The sequence below is a fragment of the Camelus dromedarius genome, chromosome 5 (assembly GCF_036321535.1).
Source record: "Camelus dromedarius isolate mCamDro1 chromosome 5, mCamDro1.pat, whole genome shotgun sequence".
In the NCBI taxonomy this organism is placed as follows: domain Eukaryota; kingdom Metazoa; phylum Chordata; class Mammalia; order Artiodactyla; family Camelidae; genus Camelus; species Camelus dromedarius.
Window position 1 is genome coordinate 62,448,140 of NC_087440.1, and position 19,791 is coordinate 62,467,930.

A 19,791-nucleotide genomic window follows, 5' to 3' on the forward strand; every position below is an offset into this window, starting at 1 on the left:
TGCTCTCTGGAGTCTAGAAAATTGCCTATTGCTAACAATATGTATTAAGGGAGAACAAGTCTAGCCCATTAGATCTTTAAAAAGTGATGAAAAGTAAGTGTAGTTTGACTGTTTTCAGGCTGAGTATTAGCTGGAGAATGTATTTTTCAGTAGTAGGTCAAGGAAAGCAGTAAGTCCATTTACTCTACTTGAAGAGCTATATTTCATGCAAAGTGTGTATATTTATAATACAGAGGAAAAAAATCCTGAACCTGAAAGTTTCTTTGATGCCATTAAAAGCTAAGGAAACAGATCCTGTGGATTCCATTAATATTTCCAGGTGCGTTTCTCTTCAGTGGATTTTCAGTGGGTTTCAAGTGCATGCTGAGGGCTCTGGAGTTGGGCCCACTTGGGTTCCAGTCCTAGCTCCTCCACTCATCAGCTGTGCAATCTTGAGCATGTTACGGAACCCCAGCACTCAATACCTGCTTAAGGCCAGAAATTACCCTGCGGTGGTTTCCCTATGCATCTGTCGGTGGTAAGTATATCCCACAGATGACCAGGGATGTTTTCAAGGAACTCCCGCTGTCCTGCTGTGATTTCCATCCACACCACCGTGCGTAGCATGGAGCACAGGTTTAGCTCAGCCTGACCCTCTTTGGGTCCTGCAGCTGTCTTCCCACTGATTGGCACTGTAATGGTCAATACTCTCCACAGGCTGCCTTACTGGGACCATTACTGGCTCTCTGTTTGCTTTTGTCTGGGAAACAGGAAGGAAGATGCAACCTGAGGTAAGTTTCTTGTCCAGAAAGGAACTTTACTTTGAAGGAAATGGCTTTCCCTAAGTAAGATAGGAAAGGGATGCGGCTTCCTGAACAAATCAAGGGAAATGAGTGCTCAGACTCATAAAAGATGGAAGAGATTTCATCATACTAGGCTGACCTCAAATTCAGTAGCTTTACATTACTTAAAACAAAAACAGAAATGGAATAGTCTAGAAGCCCAAGCTTCTTGTTTTTTCATCCTGGCTCAGCTATTTTCAGAGCCATCGTAGTGATATCTCTCTTTCCTTTTCTGTGTGTGTGTGTGTGTGTGTGCGCGCGCGCGCGCGCGCGCACGTGCGCACACACACTCGCACACACTTGAAATGGAGGAGCTGAAATTTTGAGACGTTGTTAGCAAAAAAACCACATAAAGTAGTGGAGACAACAAAGTTTGGTTTAACCGGGGTCTTTGTAAAGGAAATACTTCATTCCATCCCCTTACCTCAGTCACTCAGTGGGACATTTGGGCATTCTCCCCAGAGGTCAGCTTAGACTGAGGCAGACTTTAGTAGAGCTGGGAGACACTTCTGTCCCACAAGAAGCCTCCAAGAATTAGTCTCTCAATTACGTTATACTGATTATTCTACCAGGGAGACAAGTGCCTGCCCTGCTCCCTGCTACCCCCAGCCCAACCACACTGAGCCTGCTCCCTGTTTAAACAACCAGCAAGGGCACCAATGTGGGATCTACTGTAACAACATCTGAATTAACTGGAGTGATGGCATCAACAGGCTGCCCACTGCTGAGACTCAACACAGTCGGACCATGGGACTCCTGGTTAGCAAAACCCTATGCCTCTTCTGGATTCATACTCGGGTTTCCAACTCTGGGTGACTGTAAGTACTGTGCTCACATAGCAAGAGGATTTCTGCCTTATCTCAGGATTGGAAGAAACAGATGGACCCCCCAACCCCTGATTATCTCAGTAGTGTCTTCCATTCACATCCTTTTTCTTTTCTATCTCTGATAAATAGAGAAACGAAGAGACTCTGAAATGACAAGGAAAGAGGGGAGAGGGCAGGCTGTCAAAGACAACGTAAAACATGGCGGAGGGGGGGGTATAGCTCAGTGGTAGAGCGCGTGCTTAACGTGCACAAGGTCCTGGGTTCAATCCCCAGTACCTCCATTAAAAATAAATAAATAAATAAACCTAATTACTCCCCAAGACAAACAAACCAAAACTTAAAAAAAAAAAAAAAGGTAAACTCCTTCTAAGGTTGCCTTGTAGGCAGCAGGGGAGGAGGGGCTCTGTGACAAGTGGTGGGGAGAGGAAACTCTGGGACACTCAGCAGGGGTGGGGAGAGTTGACCCTGCAGTCATAAGTTAGCAAACTTCAAAAAGGCTATTTGGAAGGAGTGGTAATAATACACATTTGGAGGAGGTCCCAACACTTGTCCAGAAAATCATTTTGATTCTATTTTACCATTTGTCTGGCAGAGTAAAACACTGAAGTTCTCTTATGCCAAGATCTCTTTGTTAACTGAGACTTTCTAGCCCTCCCTAGAAAGTTGAAAATCTCAATTTTAACAGCCTGGGGAGGGCTGCCCTAGGCACCGACCACCTGCTGGCAGAGAGGGTAAGAGAGGAAATAGAGGGTGAGTAGAAGGTTTTAAATTGCCAGGCCTGGGTGGGCTTGGTGGACACCATTTTTGCCCATGTTCCATTGGCCAAATCCCGGTCAAAAGTCACTACATGCAAGGGGGATGCTGGGCAGTCACTTCCTAGCTGCAACTACCCCTGTGGAAGGGGAGCAGAACTCCAGTGAACAGCCAGCATTTCTGCCACACAAAAAGAAGGTTCATAGTAGCTCCCAACCCTACCTGTGTATCATCATCTCATGTGGAGCTTAAACAGTGCATGTGCCTGGGACCAGCCCCAGTGATTCTGATTCAGTAGACCTGCACTAATGCCCTGGAGAATCTGTATTTTTAAAGGCACAGACTAGATTGAGAGTCACTGGCAGACTTTGGAGTGTACACTTCTGGCATTGCCTCTCAACAGTTTTTAAAATCATTTTTCAGATTTCTTTGTGTGGACAATGGTCTTTAATTGACTTCAGTTTTGTCTGTGCTGTTCAAATAGTTTTCACCATAATAAATCCTAAACAGGACTAAAAGTCAATACTTTTGTCCAGGTTTTCCATAGTAGAGTATCTGTAATGATTAATACTATATAATGTGATTAATTTTATATCAATATTTGACACAATAAAATAAGGCAGTTATGTGTAATTGATGACATATTGATTTCTAAGAAGCTCATAGTAGTTCTCTGTGCCATAACATAACTGTATTCAGAAAGCTGTTCCTTTTCGAGTGATTTGAAACATTCTTTTCCCCTCAGGGCTCTCTCCTGAAATTTCACAGAGTAGTAAGTGCAGGCATCTGCTGGGGTGACACTGCTGATGCAGATGGAAAATCTGGGGTGGAACAGAGACCAGGCAGAGGTTAGAAAGAACAAGGAAGAGGGAGGTGGGCTGATACAGAATGGTGAACGTAATAATTCTTAGCTGATGGAAGTGAGAGGATTTCACAGGATGCTGTGAACAGAATGATCCCCTCCCTCCCTTCCTTCTTTCTTTTTCTTAATTGAAATATGAAGTATAATTGACATATAACATTATATTAGTTTCAGATGTACAACATAATGATTTGATATTTATATGTATTGCACGTGCTACAAAAAATAAGAATAAAAAATAGAATTTCACAATTTCCACATTCTAATGTAATTATTTAACAGTTGCTACCAGAGAATATTTACTCTATTGAAAATATTACTAAACACACGTTATATATTAAAAGGTCATGTTCATCAACTGATTAGAATGAATTACTGCTTTCCCTGTTCTCCCACTGTATTTTGTGTATATTATTTTATGTTTATACCTGTTTATATATTATTTTATATTTTATCTGTTTATTTTATATTCGTTTATATTTATGCGGTTTCTGTATTTATTAGCTAGTGAGTTCCTGGAGGGTGAGGCTACGTTACACAGACAAGCACTCAAATGTTTATTACAGGGACTGGAAATCATTTGAATTGTTTAACTTACTCCGTGCCTATTATGTGCCAGAGAATAAGTGATGAACATCACAGAAGTCCCTGCCCTGAGAGCTTAGTCTAGTGGGAGGAAGACAGTAAACAAAATAAACACATAAAATATAAAGTCCGTCAGCTGGTGATGAGCGTTGTGCAGAAAAGTAAAGCAGGAGAGTAGGACAGAGTATTAAAATTTGAGTAAGGACTGTAAGAAGTGAGAGAGCAGGCCCTGTCTGTCTACGCCTGGGGGTGGGGTGTTGCCGGGGAGGGGACAGCAAGCATGACCGCCCCGAGGCTGGCACCAGCCTGGGGTACGCACACAGCAGCTGGAGGCCAGTGTGGCAGCTAGAGTGAGCAAGCAGAGTCCCAGGAGGAGGCCAGGTTGTGGGGCCTTGAGGCCAGGGGAAGGGCCTTGAGGTTGACTCTGGGATGGCAAGAGGGCTTGGAGTGAAGGGTTCATTTGCTTGTAGTCTGGCTTCTGTTTGTGTTAGGCTATTGGAGGACAAGAGTAGGGACAGGGAGCACAGTTAAGAGATGAGTGCAAAGATCTAAGTAACAGATGGTGGTGGCTTGGACCAGGACCCCAGCAGTGGAACTGGTAAGCAGGAGTCATTTCTGGATATATTTTCAACAAGATTTATGGGGAGTGAGAGGAAGAGAGGCATCAAGGATGGCTCCAAGGTATTTGGAGTAAAGTGGGAGGACAGAGTTACTCTGAGGGGGAAAGACTGAGGGCACAGGTTTGGAAGGGAAGCCAGGAGCTCTGTTGTGGACATACTCGCTGTACTGAGATGCCTATTAGATATCTAAGTAGAAATGCAAATATTAGATGTGAACTCAAATTCAGGAGAGAGATCCAGGTTGGAGACATAAACATAAAACCAGTAGTTTTATAGCTACTGGTGGGATTTGAGACATTGAGACTGCCTGAGCTCACAGGCAAGTGAGTGTAGACAGACCCCTGAGGCTCTAAAGTTGCAGTGCGAGGGAGCAAAGGCCAGGGTATTTCAGGGGGAAGGGAATGAGCCATGTCACATGCTGCTAGGAAGTCAGGTAGGAAGACGAGATGATGGCTGAGTCTGGCCCCTGGATTGAGTGATTAGAAGTTTAACAGGGACTGGAGAGAGCTGATGTGGAAACCAGACTGGAATGGGTTCACAAGACAGCTGAAGGAGAGGAACTGGAGTCCCTGGTAGAAAGGAAATGAGGAATGGGGAGGAGTGGAATCAAGAGGGTTAAAATGTCTTTTTTCCCCCCAAGAATGGAGAATAGCCTGTTTGTGGGTGATGGACTTCATCAAGGACAGGAACAATTTGATGTCTTAGGAGAGGCAAGGGAGAATTGCTGGGCATGGGGAGAGAGGGAGGGACTGGTCCTAGGTAAGAGCTGGGTCACCATTCTATCCAGGACATAGGAAGGCAGAGTAGGAGGCCACAGGTGCTGGTACAGAAATCATTGTGGGGAGGAAATTAATTACCTCGCAGGATAATAGATGAGTTCTTTCCACTTTCCAAGATATGTATTATTACATAGATTTGCAAGGTATTAAAAGAAACGACTCATGCCACCATATGGGCTTGTGTGAGTAACGCAGTGAGAGCCGTTTTCAAGCTTACTCTGTAAGCCTACTCTAGGGTCAGAGGCGCCCTCTAGTGGTTCACTGAGATCATTAATTTTTTTCTTTCTTGCTCTAGATGTAAGCGCAAAATAGCACTATCAACATTTTATGTTGTTTTTTAAAGAAACAATGACAATTCACAGTTTAATTTAGAAACATATCATACATTTGGGTAAAATAAACGCAAACCATCTGCAGTCCAGGCTTGAGTTGCTATTAATTATCATCACTGAGACTTTCTCCTGTAAATACATCATTCTCTGCCTTACTGCCAGTATTTATATACATTCTGCTTCTTGAACGAGTCCTTTTTTTTTTTTTTTTTTTAAAAATCAAACTCAGAGGAAGGATGACTGATAGGCCACTGCTGATCCAAGGCTGAAAAGTCTTCTCGATGCTATGTAGAGTACAAACTCCTCATGTTTTTCATTCCTTGTTTCACTTGACTTTATCGTCACTGGGTTTTCTCTGCGTGGGATGTCCTCTTGTCCTGGGTGAGTTAACTCATTTCCTCATGATATTCCAGATTGCCTTCAGTCTCCCCTGTTACCCAAGCTCACAGTATCCTGTGCTTCTTTCTCCCTTATGCTATTTCCCCTAGATGCAATGAAAGGGTCCGTTCTGTAATGATTATTTAATGCCTGTTTCTTCTGGTAAGTCATGAGCCCTGTAAGGGGTGAGAATGTGTCTGGCTTGTTCACCACTGTCTCCTCAGCACTTAGTTCAGTGCCCAGCACATTATCAGACACTGTCCTGCAGGAGACTCTTGCCACGCTCCCATTAACATCTTCCAAATCTCTCTGCGGAGGAGATGCATTTCAGAAATAGACTTCGATTTCTTGAATACATTTGCAATTGCTTTAGGTACACCTGTAACAGATGTAATGATTTGTTACAAAACTGCTCTAGCTACTCTTTCAGGAGCTCACATTAAATTTCCAGCCAGCAAGGCAACTCTTTACATAGAAGGCTGAATCCATGGATATGACCCAGACATTATCAGATCATTTTTCCCAAAATAGAACTAAGGGAAAGACAGTAAGATGTCAATACAGAGGGAAGAATGAGAGCATTTTCAGGTTGTGCAGCCACAACTCACACAGTCCCAATTATTCCCAGATTTAGAAACATTCCAGCATCAGCAACAGTACCTCAAAAATGGACATGGTGATAGTGTTTACCCATCTGAGACCTTTAGGCCACCCCAGCTTCATCCTTAGAATCTTTCTGACTGCTTCTGTTTTACACCAAAGACGGAGAACAGGAAAAACACTGGATGCAAAATACTACACTGTGGTTCCGTTGGTTCTGGACATGTGACTTGGAATTAAGTGGGAACAGAGTAAAATGCTCCAAACAGGAAGCTGAGCTGGTGTCCAGGTTTATCTGGAAAATCTGTTATCATCTTATCTTCTCCCACCCCTCAAATCCCCACCCCTACTCCAAACAGCTTAACCTCTTGGTATTACAATTTTGGTATAATCCTTTTGATATGGACCCTGAATGAAAGAAGTCCTCTCCTATTCCTTGTCCAAAGGTAGCAGGGTTTTCCTAAAATCACAACTTGAACATTTTAATGGAGGTGTGTATGATGATTAACCCCACCCAACTGGAGTTTCTTTCATTTCAAACACCTTCAGATTAAATGTCAGAATTAATGCAAACACACACGGGTATATTTATGGCATGTTCTCTCAAAGGTGCTGTTCCTTCTTGTGAGGCTCTTCCCTGTGTTGTTCACATGGATGGTTCCTTGTCATCCTTCAGGTCTCAGCTTACATGTCACTTACAGCTTTGGCCTGACCACCTAATCTAATTAGTACCTTCTTTCATTTCTCTCGTAGACCCTGTTATTTTCCTCCAGTTTATCACAATATATTTATTGTGTTCATTCACTTAATTCTGTCAATTCCACTAGACTGTAAGTTTCCCAAAGGCAGGAACATTGTTTTGTTCACTTCTGTATTCCTGGGGCCTAGCGCAGTGCCTGACATATAGTAGGTGCTAAATAAAAAATTTCTGAATAAACAAAATTTCTATTTCCTTGTTTTTTTCACTTATACTTGTTCCTTTTACTGCATTTTAGTTCCTGCTACTGCATTGTAACCCCCAAGGGGATAGAAGAGAATTACAATGCCCCTTCCCTCCATCACTGAGTACTGAGATGGCAGTTTCTTTGTGGAGAAGCTGCTGGCTTCTCCTGGGCGCCTGTCATGTACCCAAAGGGTGCACAATAATTCTATTCGTGATAGCATGACTGAGGCAATCAGGAGAGCTGTTAAAAATGTTTTTAAACTTCAACTCCCTGAGTTCTTGGGCACTCGAAATTGTGAACTACTACACAACAACTAAGAATGAGCAGAATGTTGAAAAGGTGTGTGTGTGTACGTTTGTGTGAAATGAAATTCAAATGTACACATCCTTTCTTGCGCGCCAGGAAGCTGAGCCTCTTGCAGCAGCTCCTCTGCCCAATGGGGGGCAGCAGCATCCCAGCAACTCACCTCCTAAAGATCTGTAGGTGGCAGGAAAGAGATTCGCGCTCAAAATCTTTTGACTCTATCCGCTCTCCGTAGCGCCTTAGCCCGCTGGAGTTTCAATGCGCGTTGTTGTTTGACGAAGCTGAGTCTTATACACCGCCCGCTGCTTTCCTGATCATGGCTTCTTCGAGTTCCTTCACCTACTATTGCCCTCCATCTTCCTCCCCTGTCTGGTCAGAGCCGCTGTACAGTCTGAGGCCCGAGCACGCGCGGGAGCGGTTGCAGGACGACTCGGTGGAGACAGTCACGTCCATGGAACAGGTGAGGTAGCTTGACTGGGCGAGGCGCCCGCGCGGGAGCTTCTGGGAGCGGGAGTCCGGTCCTCAGGGCCGCCCGGGTGCGGGACTCACCGGGAGACTACAGCTCCCACAGTGCACCGCGGCGCCTTCCCTTGCAAAGCTCCCGGCGCCGAGACTTGGTGTGGGGAGGGGAGAGTTTGTGGGGCCAGGTTGGGGAGGGGTCGTTGTCAGGGTTGGAGGGACAGGACAGTACCTGGGTCCCCTCTGCCTTAGGGAGCGGAGAGACTCTCATGCTGTACCTGGAGGACTGAAGTAGCCCGAGCGGGTCGGACAGCCCGCTCCACTCTGCGGGACATCGGGAGGTTCTCGGATGGGTAGCGCGCGTTCCCCACCCCGCTCATAGTTTCGGGACCCAGAGGGCAAGAGACGCAGCCAAACTGCGACCATGCCATTCCATGATCTGTTTAATTTCTGACCCACAGTGCGAGGTTTGAGGCCTGCCTGGTCGGTGGGCATTTTAGTAATTCAATCAGGTGAGCACCAGCAATGTGTTCAGCACGATATTGAACGCTGGAAATCAAAGAAAGAAAACAGACCCTGTGCATGAGCATGGCACAGCCTGGTCGGTGAAGACAGACAGGAAAACAACAGTTTGGGAAGTGCTATGATAAAAGTAAGAATTTGGGGCTCCTTGCCATTCACGGAGGCCTCGGAGTAGATGGAACCTATCACTTTGAAACGTGTTTGGGGAATGAGTGAACTATAGTTTTGTTTTTCTTTTCATCCCCTAATTGGAATTGTTCCCAAGTTAGTTTTTGTGGAAATGGGTTATCCATCTGTCACTAGGAAAAGTGATCAGATGATTCTTTTTGGCACTAACAAGTAAGCCTTAGGCTGTTTACTAAAATAAGACCTCTTACTGATATCAGTCTCCAGGCTTAACCTTGGAGAGACCTGCTTTGATTTTCATACCTGAGGTTAGAAGCCTCCATTTTGGCAAAGTTAGTGATGATAATTATTATATTGTATATTTATGACTATAATAACAAGAACAAGGGTTTGAATACACAGTTATAGACATAGTAGTAGAGGGGAGTATTTTAACTGGAGATCAAGCTTCATGGGTTTTAGGATAGAAAGGAAACTTACCTTTTGAATGTAGCTTCCCAGGTTAGTTAGCCCACCAGTGTGTCCTTCTACAGAAGTCTTTTGCAAAAGAGTGCAAAGAAATCTCCCATCAATGAAAAACTGATGGATTGTTGAGTTGATTCAGGTCAAGACTTTTTCTTTTTATCTGACCTAGGACTATGGGGTCACCTTTTACATAGTTAACTGAATTGACCCAGCTATTGCCAATAAAATGGATGTTGTGGAGAAAACAGAAGCAGAAGTTGGTCTAGTTTAAAGACCAGAACAGAAACTTCCATGGTGAAAGGGACAAGTTAAAAACAGGAATATTATCAGGAGCTTTACTGATCTGCTCTTTCTCTTTTTCCTACACAACTTTTTTTCAGTAGCGTGCCCCTGCTTATTTCCTACAGGGAAACAGCAACACTGGTACTCTGAGTGCCTAGGCAGGATGAGTGATGCAGAAATGGGTGCAACAAGGTACTCGTCTGCAAGACGGTTGGCCAAGGTCTGGGCCAGGTGTGGGAACTAGGTTCTGATATGGAACATTGGTACTGTAGGTGTCTTTCAGATCTAGGCCCAACTGTCTGGTAGATAGTAGAGCATCTTCTGCTCCTTTCTCATGTTGTTATTCCAGCTCACATTCTAAAACTCTAGGATAAACAGTTCCAGATCATAGGAAGATAATGTAGTATCTCATTCTCATGGCTGCCTCAGTGTTTTATGTTTTATTATTATCATGTTTTTAAGGGAGGTACTGAGGATTGAATTGGGGATTGCTAAGCATGCACTCTACCACTAAGCTATACCCACCTTCCTCAATGTTTTAATAATCATTACAGTGTCCATTTATTGGCCCTGTACCCAGTAAATGCTCTCCGTATATTGTATTATTAAATCCTTACACATTTTGCAAATGAGAAGACTGAGGCTTAGATAAGTTCTAGTTTCATAGGTTAATGCTGATTTCATAAGAAAAAACAACCTTGCTAGGAGCAATTGTTTACAGAAGACACTACTGTTATTCCTTTGATTATGGTTGAAGATTCCATTTATTCATAGGGATTTGGTGACAGAGCTCAATCTTCTATGATTTCGGAAAGCGAGATGTAGTTGTGTTATTAGTGGTTGTCTTCATAGTTTGGTGCCACCTGCGGTTACCCCATGACTGATGCTCTGCGATTCAGGCCCGTAGGATAATATTGTTACAGTCTCAGAGGTGGCAGGCTTGCCAAAAACCATTGTTAATGAAGGTACTACTCCTGTTTTTCTTTTTTTTTCTTTTTTGATTTCTTTTTCTGGGAGGGGAGGTAATTTAGTTTATTTACTTATTTATTTTTAGAGGAGGTGCTGGGGATTGAACCCAGGACCTTGTGCATGCTAGGCATGTGCTCTACCACTTGAGCTATACCCTCCCCCCACTACTTCTGTTTTTCTTTTAGATTGTCTTTGAACAGGAGCAAAAGCGTTCTCCACCTGAAATGGCATGCCATTAGACAATATTCAGTCAAGTGACGACAGTCAGCTCTGAGGGGAATCTAGAAATTATTAGTCTTAGTCCCTGCCCTCAAAATTCTTTTCTTTTAGAGGGAAAAAAAAAGGATATGCCTGAAGCAACTGTTGCCAAAAGATCGCCCCTGCCCCTGACCAGCCAAATAACCCAGAGACAAGGTCGTGGAGCTTAGAAGAAAAGAGGCAATTTTAGTGCTTTGCTGGGCAAAAGGGACTCACAGCCTTCAAAATTGTGAGCCCACCTTGGGGATGGGGGGGTGGTTATATAGCCATAGCTCAAAGCATTGATAACAAGCAACAGTATCATTTTCTCATCAGAAGACTTAGAATGGGGTCATGATGCCTCCAGGCGACCAGTTCTATAGAGGCCAACGGTTGTCTCTCTTTCCATCTCTTTATCTTATAAGCATCCAAGGTGTGGTCTCCTTGGTAATTCAGGCTATTTTGTAAGGTTAAAGTCCTGTGACCTTCTCCCTGGAGATCGACTCAGAGACCAAGCTTGATTGTTACTTTCAATTACTGGAATAAAGTAGAAACAGTAAGATCAATAGCTTTGGTTTTAACAATGGGCCTGAAACTGTGAGTAGCAACCAGTTAGTCAGGTCAGTTGACTGTTTTAAGGGTAAGCATAAGAACAAGCAATTTGTTAGCCTAAGTGCAGCCTTTTATTAATCCTCCTTCAAAATCACAGTAGGACTTAATAAGAGCACGTAGTGGTGTGCTCAGCTATGACTGGGCTACACGAGGGTTTCAGGGAGTAGAAGCCCATCTGTTGTGGGTTGAGGTGGTCAGGGCAGCTTCGTGGAGGATGTGGGACTGGGGTTGGGCTGTAAAGGATGGAGCTGAGGGGGCAGCCATTCCAGTGGGAGGAGCTGTTAGGAGTGAGGATTTACCAGACTGGCTGTGGTAGGGAATTAGGTCAGCTGGATGAGGGGGAGGCTGAAGGGGGTGGGGGGGTGGGGGAGTGGGACCAGATGAAAAACCAGGCTGAGGAGCTGGCTTCAAGTGATGGGCATTGCACCACTGCAGATCCTGAAGGAGAAAAAAAAAAAAAGAAAAGAAAAGAAAAGAAAAGAAAAGACAGATCCTGAAGGAGGGAACATTGGGGATCCAGGAATGAATCCTGAACTCCTCCTCTTGATTTGTTTCAAGTTTTAGTCTCTGAAAGATTACTGAACAGAGGTAGGACAAGTCCCTAATTATGGTCAAACTAACCAGTGTTTTAGCTTCTGACAGAAGGGGCCAGAGCTCTGTTAAGTGGCCAGTAGGCTAGCTATATGAATCAATTTTATTGTATTGAAATTCAGCATATACCGTGTTGCCTAACTGTAAGGCAGATGCAAGTTTCAAAATTTCCCCGTTTTCCTTAAAAAAGTCCCCCAAAGTGTTTTTGATCAATACATGTACTTTTAGGTATAGGTATGTAGGTAAACAAATCAAATGCCTACTTGCAAAATTTATGTTTTAAATTTAGGTTCCTAAGACAGAAACACTCTCAGACATAGAGAACAAATTTGTGGTTACTAGGTGGGGAGTGGGGTGGGAGGGGATAAATTGGGAATTAGAGATTTGCAGATACTAACTAATATATATAGAATAGATAGATAAACAACAAGTTTATGCTGTTGTATAGTGCAGGGAACCATATTCAATATCTTGCAGTAACTTACGGTGAAAAAGAATATGAAAACGAATGTATGTATGTTCCTATATGACTGAAGTATTGTGATGTACACCAGAAATTGACACAACATTGTAAACTGACTGTGTTTCAATAAAATATACATATATATACAAAAAATTTAGATGCCTATACCTATTTAAAATCACACACTTTATAAAATCACACTAATTTAGAAACATTGTTTTTCCTCTTCCTCATATTCATAAAGCATTTTTCTTCAAACTCTTCCCATTCATCTTTGACCTTTGTGTTTTTATCATCCCTAGAGTGACATTCTGGATCAGCGAATGTTTTTCTAGACCACACTTTCAGTTTTTTGAGATGCATTCCTTTTGAGCATGGGTAAGGTATTGTCATTGAGGATTTTATCACAGGTTACAATAGAATTCTTTTACAATGTGTCTAGTTGGTGCATGTCTTTGATCAGCACAATTTAACCATTTTATTACTTTTTAAAATGATATTTATTTATTTGTTTATTTTAATGGAGGTACTGGGGATTGAACCCAGGACCTTGTGCTTGCTAAGCATGCACTCTACCACTAAAGTGCTGAAGTGCTAAGTACCCCTAAAGTGATCTTTAAAAGGGTTTACAGTGGCAGTTTACCCATGGAAGTGTAAGTTCATATCCCCAGGAGTAATTATTAACAATTATTAAACAGATTTAATAATTCCTTGATACCATCAGCTGACCTCTGTTAAGTAGCCAAAACCAGACCTTGACTGAGGTTGTTTTAGGCTAACGTGTCAACCCCAACTGGTACTTTGTATTCAAAATAAAGAATTGAAAGGAACTCCCCACAACAAGAGTTGCTTTGTAAGGATTTCTTATAAAGTGACTTGCTTTTTCAGAGGGATAATTTTTTTTTTTCTTTTAGGAAGAATCCTTGTCTTACATTTAATCGATTAATGATTCTTTTACTGCATCTTCAGCATAAGCATGAGTCCCAGGCAGCAAATCTGCTTTCTGGAAAGGTCCTTCTCTGGGAGAGGGGGAGATGTAGGGAGAAGGGAAGTGATGGTCCATGATATGAAAGTTGGTACATCATGAGATTGGCTTTATATAGAAGCTGTGAAAGGGAGAGTAAGTACCAAATGCACTAGGTTTTTTTTTTTTTTTTTTCACCACTCAGCTGTGAATGGAAATCATTCTGTGCTTCTGATTGAATTTCTAGAAAAATTCCTGAGGTATCTTTTAAACAAAGCTGTCAAGAATGCAGGCAGATGGTTAGATTTCTGTTTATTTATTGCCATGGTACCTAAGTCTTAGAGAGTTGAGTTCAGTCACTTCATCCTGGCCCCTAGATTCTAAGACAATCTCTCCATCGTTGAAAACCACAAACTAATATACATATTAATTTATATCATTTACATAGACAGTACACACACTAATGTATATTTATTAGTTTATATTATATAAAGGTACATATGCATATATATCCATATAAATATATAGTAAGGGAGGGAAAAACCTTTCCTCTACCCATTTTCGGTTCTCCAGCTGGGGCCCTGTAAATTAGACTGATGGAAGACAGATTACCAAGAGAAAAATGAACACATTTATTAACATGTGTGTTGCCTTGGTACACACGGGAACACCCATTGATGAGTCACCCAAAGGGGTAGTTAAAACTTGGGTTTATGTATCATCTTAGGCTAAAATGAAGGAAAGGGGTTTTGGGCTTCTGGGTTGGGGAGACAATTTATGGGAAAGGTCCGGGAAAGTATGGTAAACAAGAGTTGTTTAGTAAGGTTTGTTATTCAGCTTTAAGTCAGGGTCTTCTCCATTGATCTCAGTTGTCAAAAGTCCTCTACTTCCTGGTACAGAGAGGGAGACGTCTTTACAGAAGGAAACTTAGGTCCTGATTTTAGAGCTTTTCCTTCATCTCCTGGTTATCAGTGGCCCTTCGCTTAAAATAGTCTATATGCCAAAGAGGCATATTTTAGGATTGCATATTCTAGTAGGCCTCAACATCTGTAATTTGACTTCAGCAAACTCAAAACCATTCTGTACGTAGAAACACCTAGCTTGTGCCCTGTCAAAAGCAAGGGTAAACTTCCGACAAACTAGTAGACTTAACTCCTGTGTTCCCCTCTTGCCATGAGTTGCCTCATGGCTGGAGAAAGTGAGTGGTGTACTGTTAGGACTAACAGTTATGTCATACATCAAAGAGGCTTGGGACGGCAGGCAAGGGTTTGTCTAGGTGTATCTCTCCTGGAGAGTTAGGACTGCTGGGTTGTAGGTTCTCTGCCTGCTACCATGTTGCCCTCCCCAGGGGCTCTAATTTTAAGCACTAATTAGTGTTGTACTGGAGTTCTGTTTTGCTCACACTCCAAGACTTGTTATTGTCAGTGGTCTTAATTTGGGGAAAAAAGTGTCTTTTACATGTGTTCCAAGTATCTTCCCCTAGGTTCTTGTTTGCCTTTAACCTTGTTTATGTTTGTGTTCTTATTTGTCTTCCTCCTTACAGTTAGGGCTTTTGAAGAAATCTTTCTCAATCCCAGGTATATAAAGACATTCTCCTATATGCTATTTTAATGACTTGACTCACATTTTTCATGTTCAAGTTTAATTAGCCTGGAATTTACTTATTTATTTTCAGGGTGTGAAGTATGCAGGTAATTTTTCTACCAGCAACATTTGCTGTGGTTGGTGTTTTTCCCTTTGATATTGGGTTTTCCCGTCTCTGCCTTATACCAAGTTTTCAAATATGCATGGGCTGTTAGGAATTCTTTAATGAAAAATGCTACTAGTGGGGGATTCCTGAATATTATAGCATAGTTATAATAAGCATTTGTCCTTTGAATGAGTTGGGGTTACTGCTGATGACATAAATGGTGGATCTGTAGGCCATTGGGGACCTCTTTCTAGTGTTCATTTTGGTTTATGATTTAAACTTAGTTTTTCATCATTGCTTCTGGAACATCTGTTGTTAAAACATGGTTTTTAAAAAGGCATTGATGGTGAGGGCGGTGGTTCTCAAACCTGGCTGACCATTAGAGCCACCAGGGGAGCTTTTTATCTCTCCCACTCCTAGTTTGTACCTCAGACCAACTAAAGTAGAACCTTTGGGGTTGGGACCCAGGCATCAGTATTTTTTAAAGCTCCTCAGGTAACTCTAATATGCAGCCAAGGTTGAGAACCCACAGTTCATAAAGGATTCATAAAGGAACTCAGCCTTGATAGAGAGGAACGCCAGCTGGTTAAGGAGACTAGGTTAACTCTGACCTTCCGCTGCATCTTGAACTCAAAGTATTAGGTTATTTTTTCAGAGAAATGTTTTACCTTCTCACTTTTATTTATCCTTCACTAGTTAAGAAGAAGAAAAGTGTGGTGAGCAGGTTAAAAAAAATCAATAATTATAAATTGAGAAAGTCCTATTTGAAGTCAAACTCAAGCATCAGCCTCTGAGCTGAAATCCACAGTGACCATTACCACCACAGTGACCAAAAAAAACCCAAAAAACAAAAACAAACCCCTTTGATCTGTTAAGCATTAGCATGTGTCAGAATCCTCTGGAGGACTAGTTAAAAATAGTAAGGTGGGCCCCATCCCAGTAGTTTCTGATTCTATGAGTCTATGACCCGAGAGTTTATATTTTTAACAAGTTCAGCTTGGTTGCAAGTAAACTACCTCTGAGCTACTTGCTCTGAAGGGAAGTGTCTCTCTTCTTGAAAACTAGCTTTTGTTCAAGTCCTGTGGGCACAAAACAAACTCCTCAGGGGCAGGAGTCTTTGCGTAGGGATGTATCCCAGACACCCCAAACATAGGGAAAGATGAGGAAGTATTACTGAGAAAATATTTTTTAAACTCTCACAGTAATAATAAAGCATTTTGGTTTTTTTCTAGTAATTTATTATGAATGATTTCAAGACTTTTACAGTGAACACCAGTATCCTCACCACCTAGATTCTTCTGTTAACATTTTATTTTACTTGGTTTATCACATGTTGATTCATCTATTCATCCTTCTATCCAGCTTTTCTTAATGAATTTCCCAGCAAATTGTAGACGTCCATACACTTCTCCCTAGACACTTTAGCTAGAGTTCCAAATCTATTTACAGTTCTTTTTTTCTTCTGAGGTAAAATTTACACACATTAAAATTTGTATATCTTAAGTGTATAGTCATATTCACTGAGTTTTGGCAAGTACACACATCTGTGTGACCCAAACCTTTATCAAGATGTATCACCATTGCTTCAGAAAGTTCCCTCGTGTTCCTTCCTAGTGAATCCTGACTCCCACTCCCCATGCCTAGAGGCAACTAATTTTCTGATTTGTTAAAATAGATTTGTTTGCCTCTTCGAGACTGTTACCTAAATAGAGTAATATATGTATTTTTTCATATACGGCATCTTTCACCCAGCATGTTTCTGAGGTCCATCCATGTTGTTTTGCGTGTAATTTTGTGTCCCTTTTTATTGCTGAGTAGTGTTTCTCTGAATATAATATTGGTTGCTATTACTGTTTGTTTTTTTTTTTTAATCCATTCTCCTATTGGTGGACAGCTGAGCTATTGCCAGATTTTGGATATAATGAATAATGCTGCTCTACACATTCTTGTAGCAGCCTTTTTATGATCATGTGTTTTCATGGGTAAAAAGCTAGGAGTGGAATTGTTGGATCATAGGGTAGGTGTACATTTAGTTTCATATGAAGCCACTGGCCTTTTCCCGAGTGGCCGTACATGCTGCATTCTCACCAGCCATGTGTGCGAGCTCTGGTTCCTCTACATCCTTGCCAGCGTTTGGTGTTGTCCCTCTTTCCAGCTTGAGTCATTCTGCTGGTGGGTGTGGAGGGGTTTTTTTAAGGAAAAAATTATTAAAGGAAGATTTGACTCAGGGAGGACTGTTATGATGGGGTTTGGTAGTAGGGGAGAGACACTTGGCTTAACTCTGAATACAACAAGAAAAAGTGGGACTTTATAGCCAAGGACCAAGGTAGGGGGATTGGAGGGTGGTAAATTACTAAGAGGAATCCTCAGAGGTAAGAGGGGATTCTGGCTAAACTTGTTTAACAGGATTCCTCTTGAAGGCAGGCCAAAGTGATCAGACATCACTGAGGGATGGTGAAGGATGAAAAACCTAATCAGATAGTGAGAATAGGGGATCCTGGCTAAGCCAACTTAGCAGGATTCTTACTAAAACTGGGTGATACAAAGATGGACACAGAAAAGTCAAGGCCTAGTTGGGTAGAGGATTCAGAGGACCCTGACTAAAGTTTGGTCAAGGAGAATTTCTGTCAGTGTCTCATTGTAGAGTATTTGCTTTTAAATTGACAGAAACACTTTCTAATTGGTTTAAACATTTATCTAGCTACTGTTTGTATAAATGCATTGTGTATGTGTGTGTGCAGATGTATATGACTTTTCAAAAATAATTGTGGTAGAATCTTGGTATTAGTGTTTTGATTCTTAATAATTTTCTCTAACTTTTTATTAGAAAAAATTTCAAATATACAGAAAAATTGACAGTATCTATTTACCCTCCACTTAATTCCCCATCCCCTCCATATAAACTGTTAATGGCTAAATTTTAAAAGAGGACAAAATCATGATCATACAAATATAAAATGAACACATGTCAAAGATTTTGTTTGACTTATGGACCCCGTAAGATATTACAACTAGTTCAGATGAGACCTCAACATACAACACATTTATAGTCAGAGAAGGAATGCTGAAATGAATTTGCAGATAGATGCGAAACTGGCAATATCCGTAGGGTGATAATTGATTGCAATTCTACTAGATACAATTTGCATTTCTGTGGACAGAAATTATTTGCATTACTATCAGTTTTCTACAAATTAATTTCTGCCTCTACAGAGTTGTGAGATAGTCTAGTTAAGGACAGAGGTGGAGATAATGCAATGGATCATCCAACCAGACCCAACTTTTCCTTTGAGGCGTATGTGTGTTTAAGTGTGTGGGTGTGTGTACACACGTGTATATATGTATGTGAGTATTTTTTTTTGAATCCTTGAAGGTCAGATGAAGACATTATGACACTTCACCGCTAAATAATAAAGCATGCATCTCTTAAGAATAATGTTCTTCTGCATAAGGACAGTAGCATCCTAGCTAAGAAAATTAGAAATGATTCTATAATGTCTAATATCCAGTTTACTTTTAAATTTCCCCAATTTTGCCAAGATCCTTTTTATATCTTTTTTGTGTGTTTTTTGAATCAGGAGCCAAAGTTCCTTTCTTTCAGTCTGTTTAAAATTTTTGAAGAGCTAATCCCCTGGGACTAAATTTTCTAGTGACTAATCCTGGTGGCCCTTTTTGTAGCATTTCATGTAGCAGTGTTTCCGAAACAAATCAGATGCTTTAGAATGTTAACCTCCTCCCAAGAGAGCCCTATCACTTTCATTAACAGGGTCACAAACTGTGTGCTTTGTGCTCAAGGGAAATGAACCTATGGGCGTTTTGCTATTTATGCAAGAGAAAATTATCTGTTGTTATGGGGCTGTTAATCACCCTTTGTGTTATACCCAGTTGGTAGCTGCCTTGGCTGTGGGTGCTCTCACGCAGAAAAGAGAGGTTAACTAGCATAGAATACTCCATTCCTTTGGGATGGAAAGGAAACATGGAAATTCAAGACAAAATGAAAGGCCAGAGAAAGTGGACATGCTTTAACATCCCTGTGTGGAAGCTAATCCTTCCCTTCCTTCCTTCCTTCTTCCAGTTCTGATTTGAGAGCTATGTAGTGTTAGAGTTCTTCGTGACTTAGGTAACTTTGTTTTTTAATAGTTACTCTCAGTTCTCCTATATTTAAAGTGAGAATTTTGATAAAATTTTAAAAAGAAATTTAATTATATAGATCTTGTTTTATGCAATTGTTGTGACTCTTCTTAATTCCATCCCAAAGGCTACATTTCTAATTCTGCTAGTGTTTTGGAGGTCCCCAAGACCACCCTAGGATTGCTGATTCACTTGTAGCCTTACCCAAAAACTGGGTTCGCCTCTTGTTGGGTGTCAAGCTGAAAAGAAATGTTACAGAAGTGGCAGGCCAGCCAAGAAACAACCACCACTCGGAGGGTTGGAGTACTCAGGTTTATTATGCTGGTGGGCTCAGAGGGGCTATCGCTCCGGATCTCTGAGTGCCTCCAGGAAGTTTTATAGGGTTGCTTACAATCTCGGGGTCCATCAACCAATAGGGTGAGTACAGCTAGGCGGAAACAAAGGGTTGCTTGCTGTAACCCGAAACCGGCCTAGCA

General features: G+C 41.6%; 1 protein-coding gene and 1 non-coding gene across 2 annotated transcripts in view; both read left to right on the forward strand.

Moving 5' to 3' along the window:
- The first annotated feature begins 1,857 nt into the window (after window positions 1-1,857).
- TRNAV-AAC (transfer RNA valine (anticodon AAC)) lies at window positions 1,858-1,929 on the forward strand. Its single transcript has one exon. It is a non-coding gene; the product is annotated as a tRNA-Val (tRNA).
- A 6,057-nt stretch (window positions 1,930-7,986) lies between these two features.
- Window positions 7,987-19,791, forward strand: part of FNTB (farnesyltransferase, CAAX box, subunit beta) — a 63,748-nt gene continuing 51,943 nt past the window's right edge. The window contains exon 1 of the mRNA XM_010976640.3: window positions 7,987-8,264. Within this exon, the coding sequence (XP_010974942.1) occupies window positions 8,121-8,264 (144 nt within the window). The 5' untranslated portion in view covers window positions 7,987-8,120. The remainder of the gene's footprint in view (window positions 8,265-19,791) is intronic.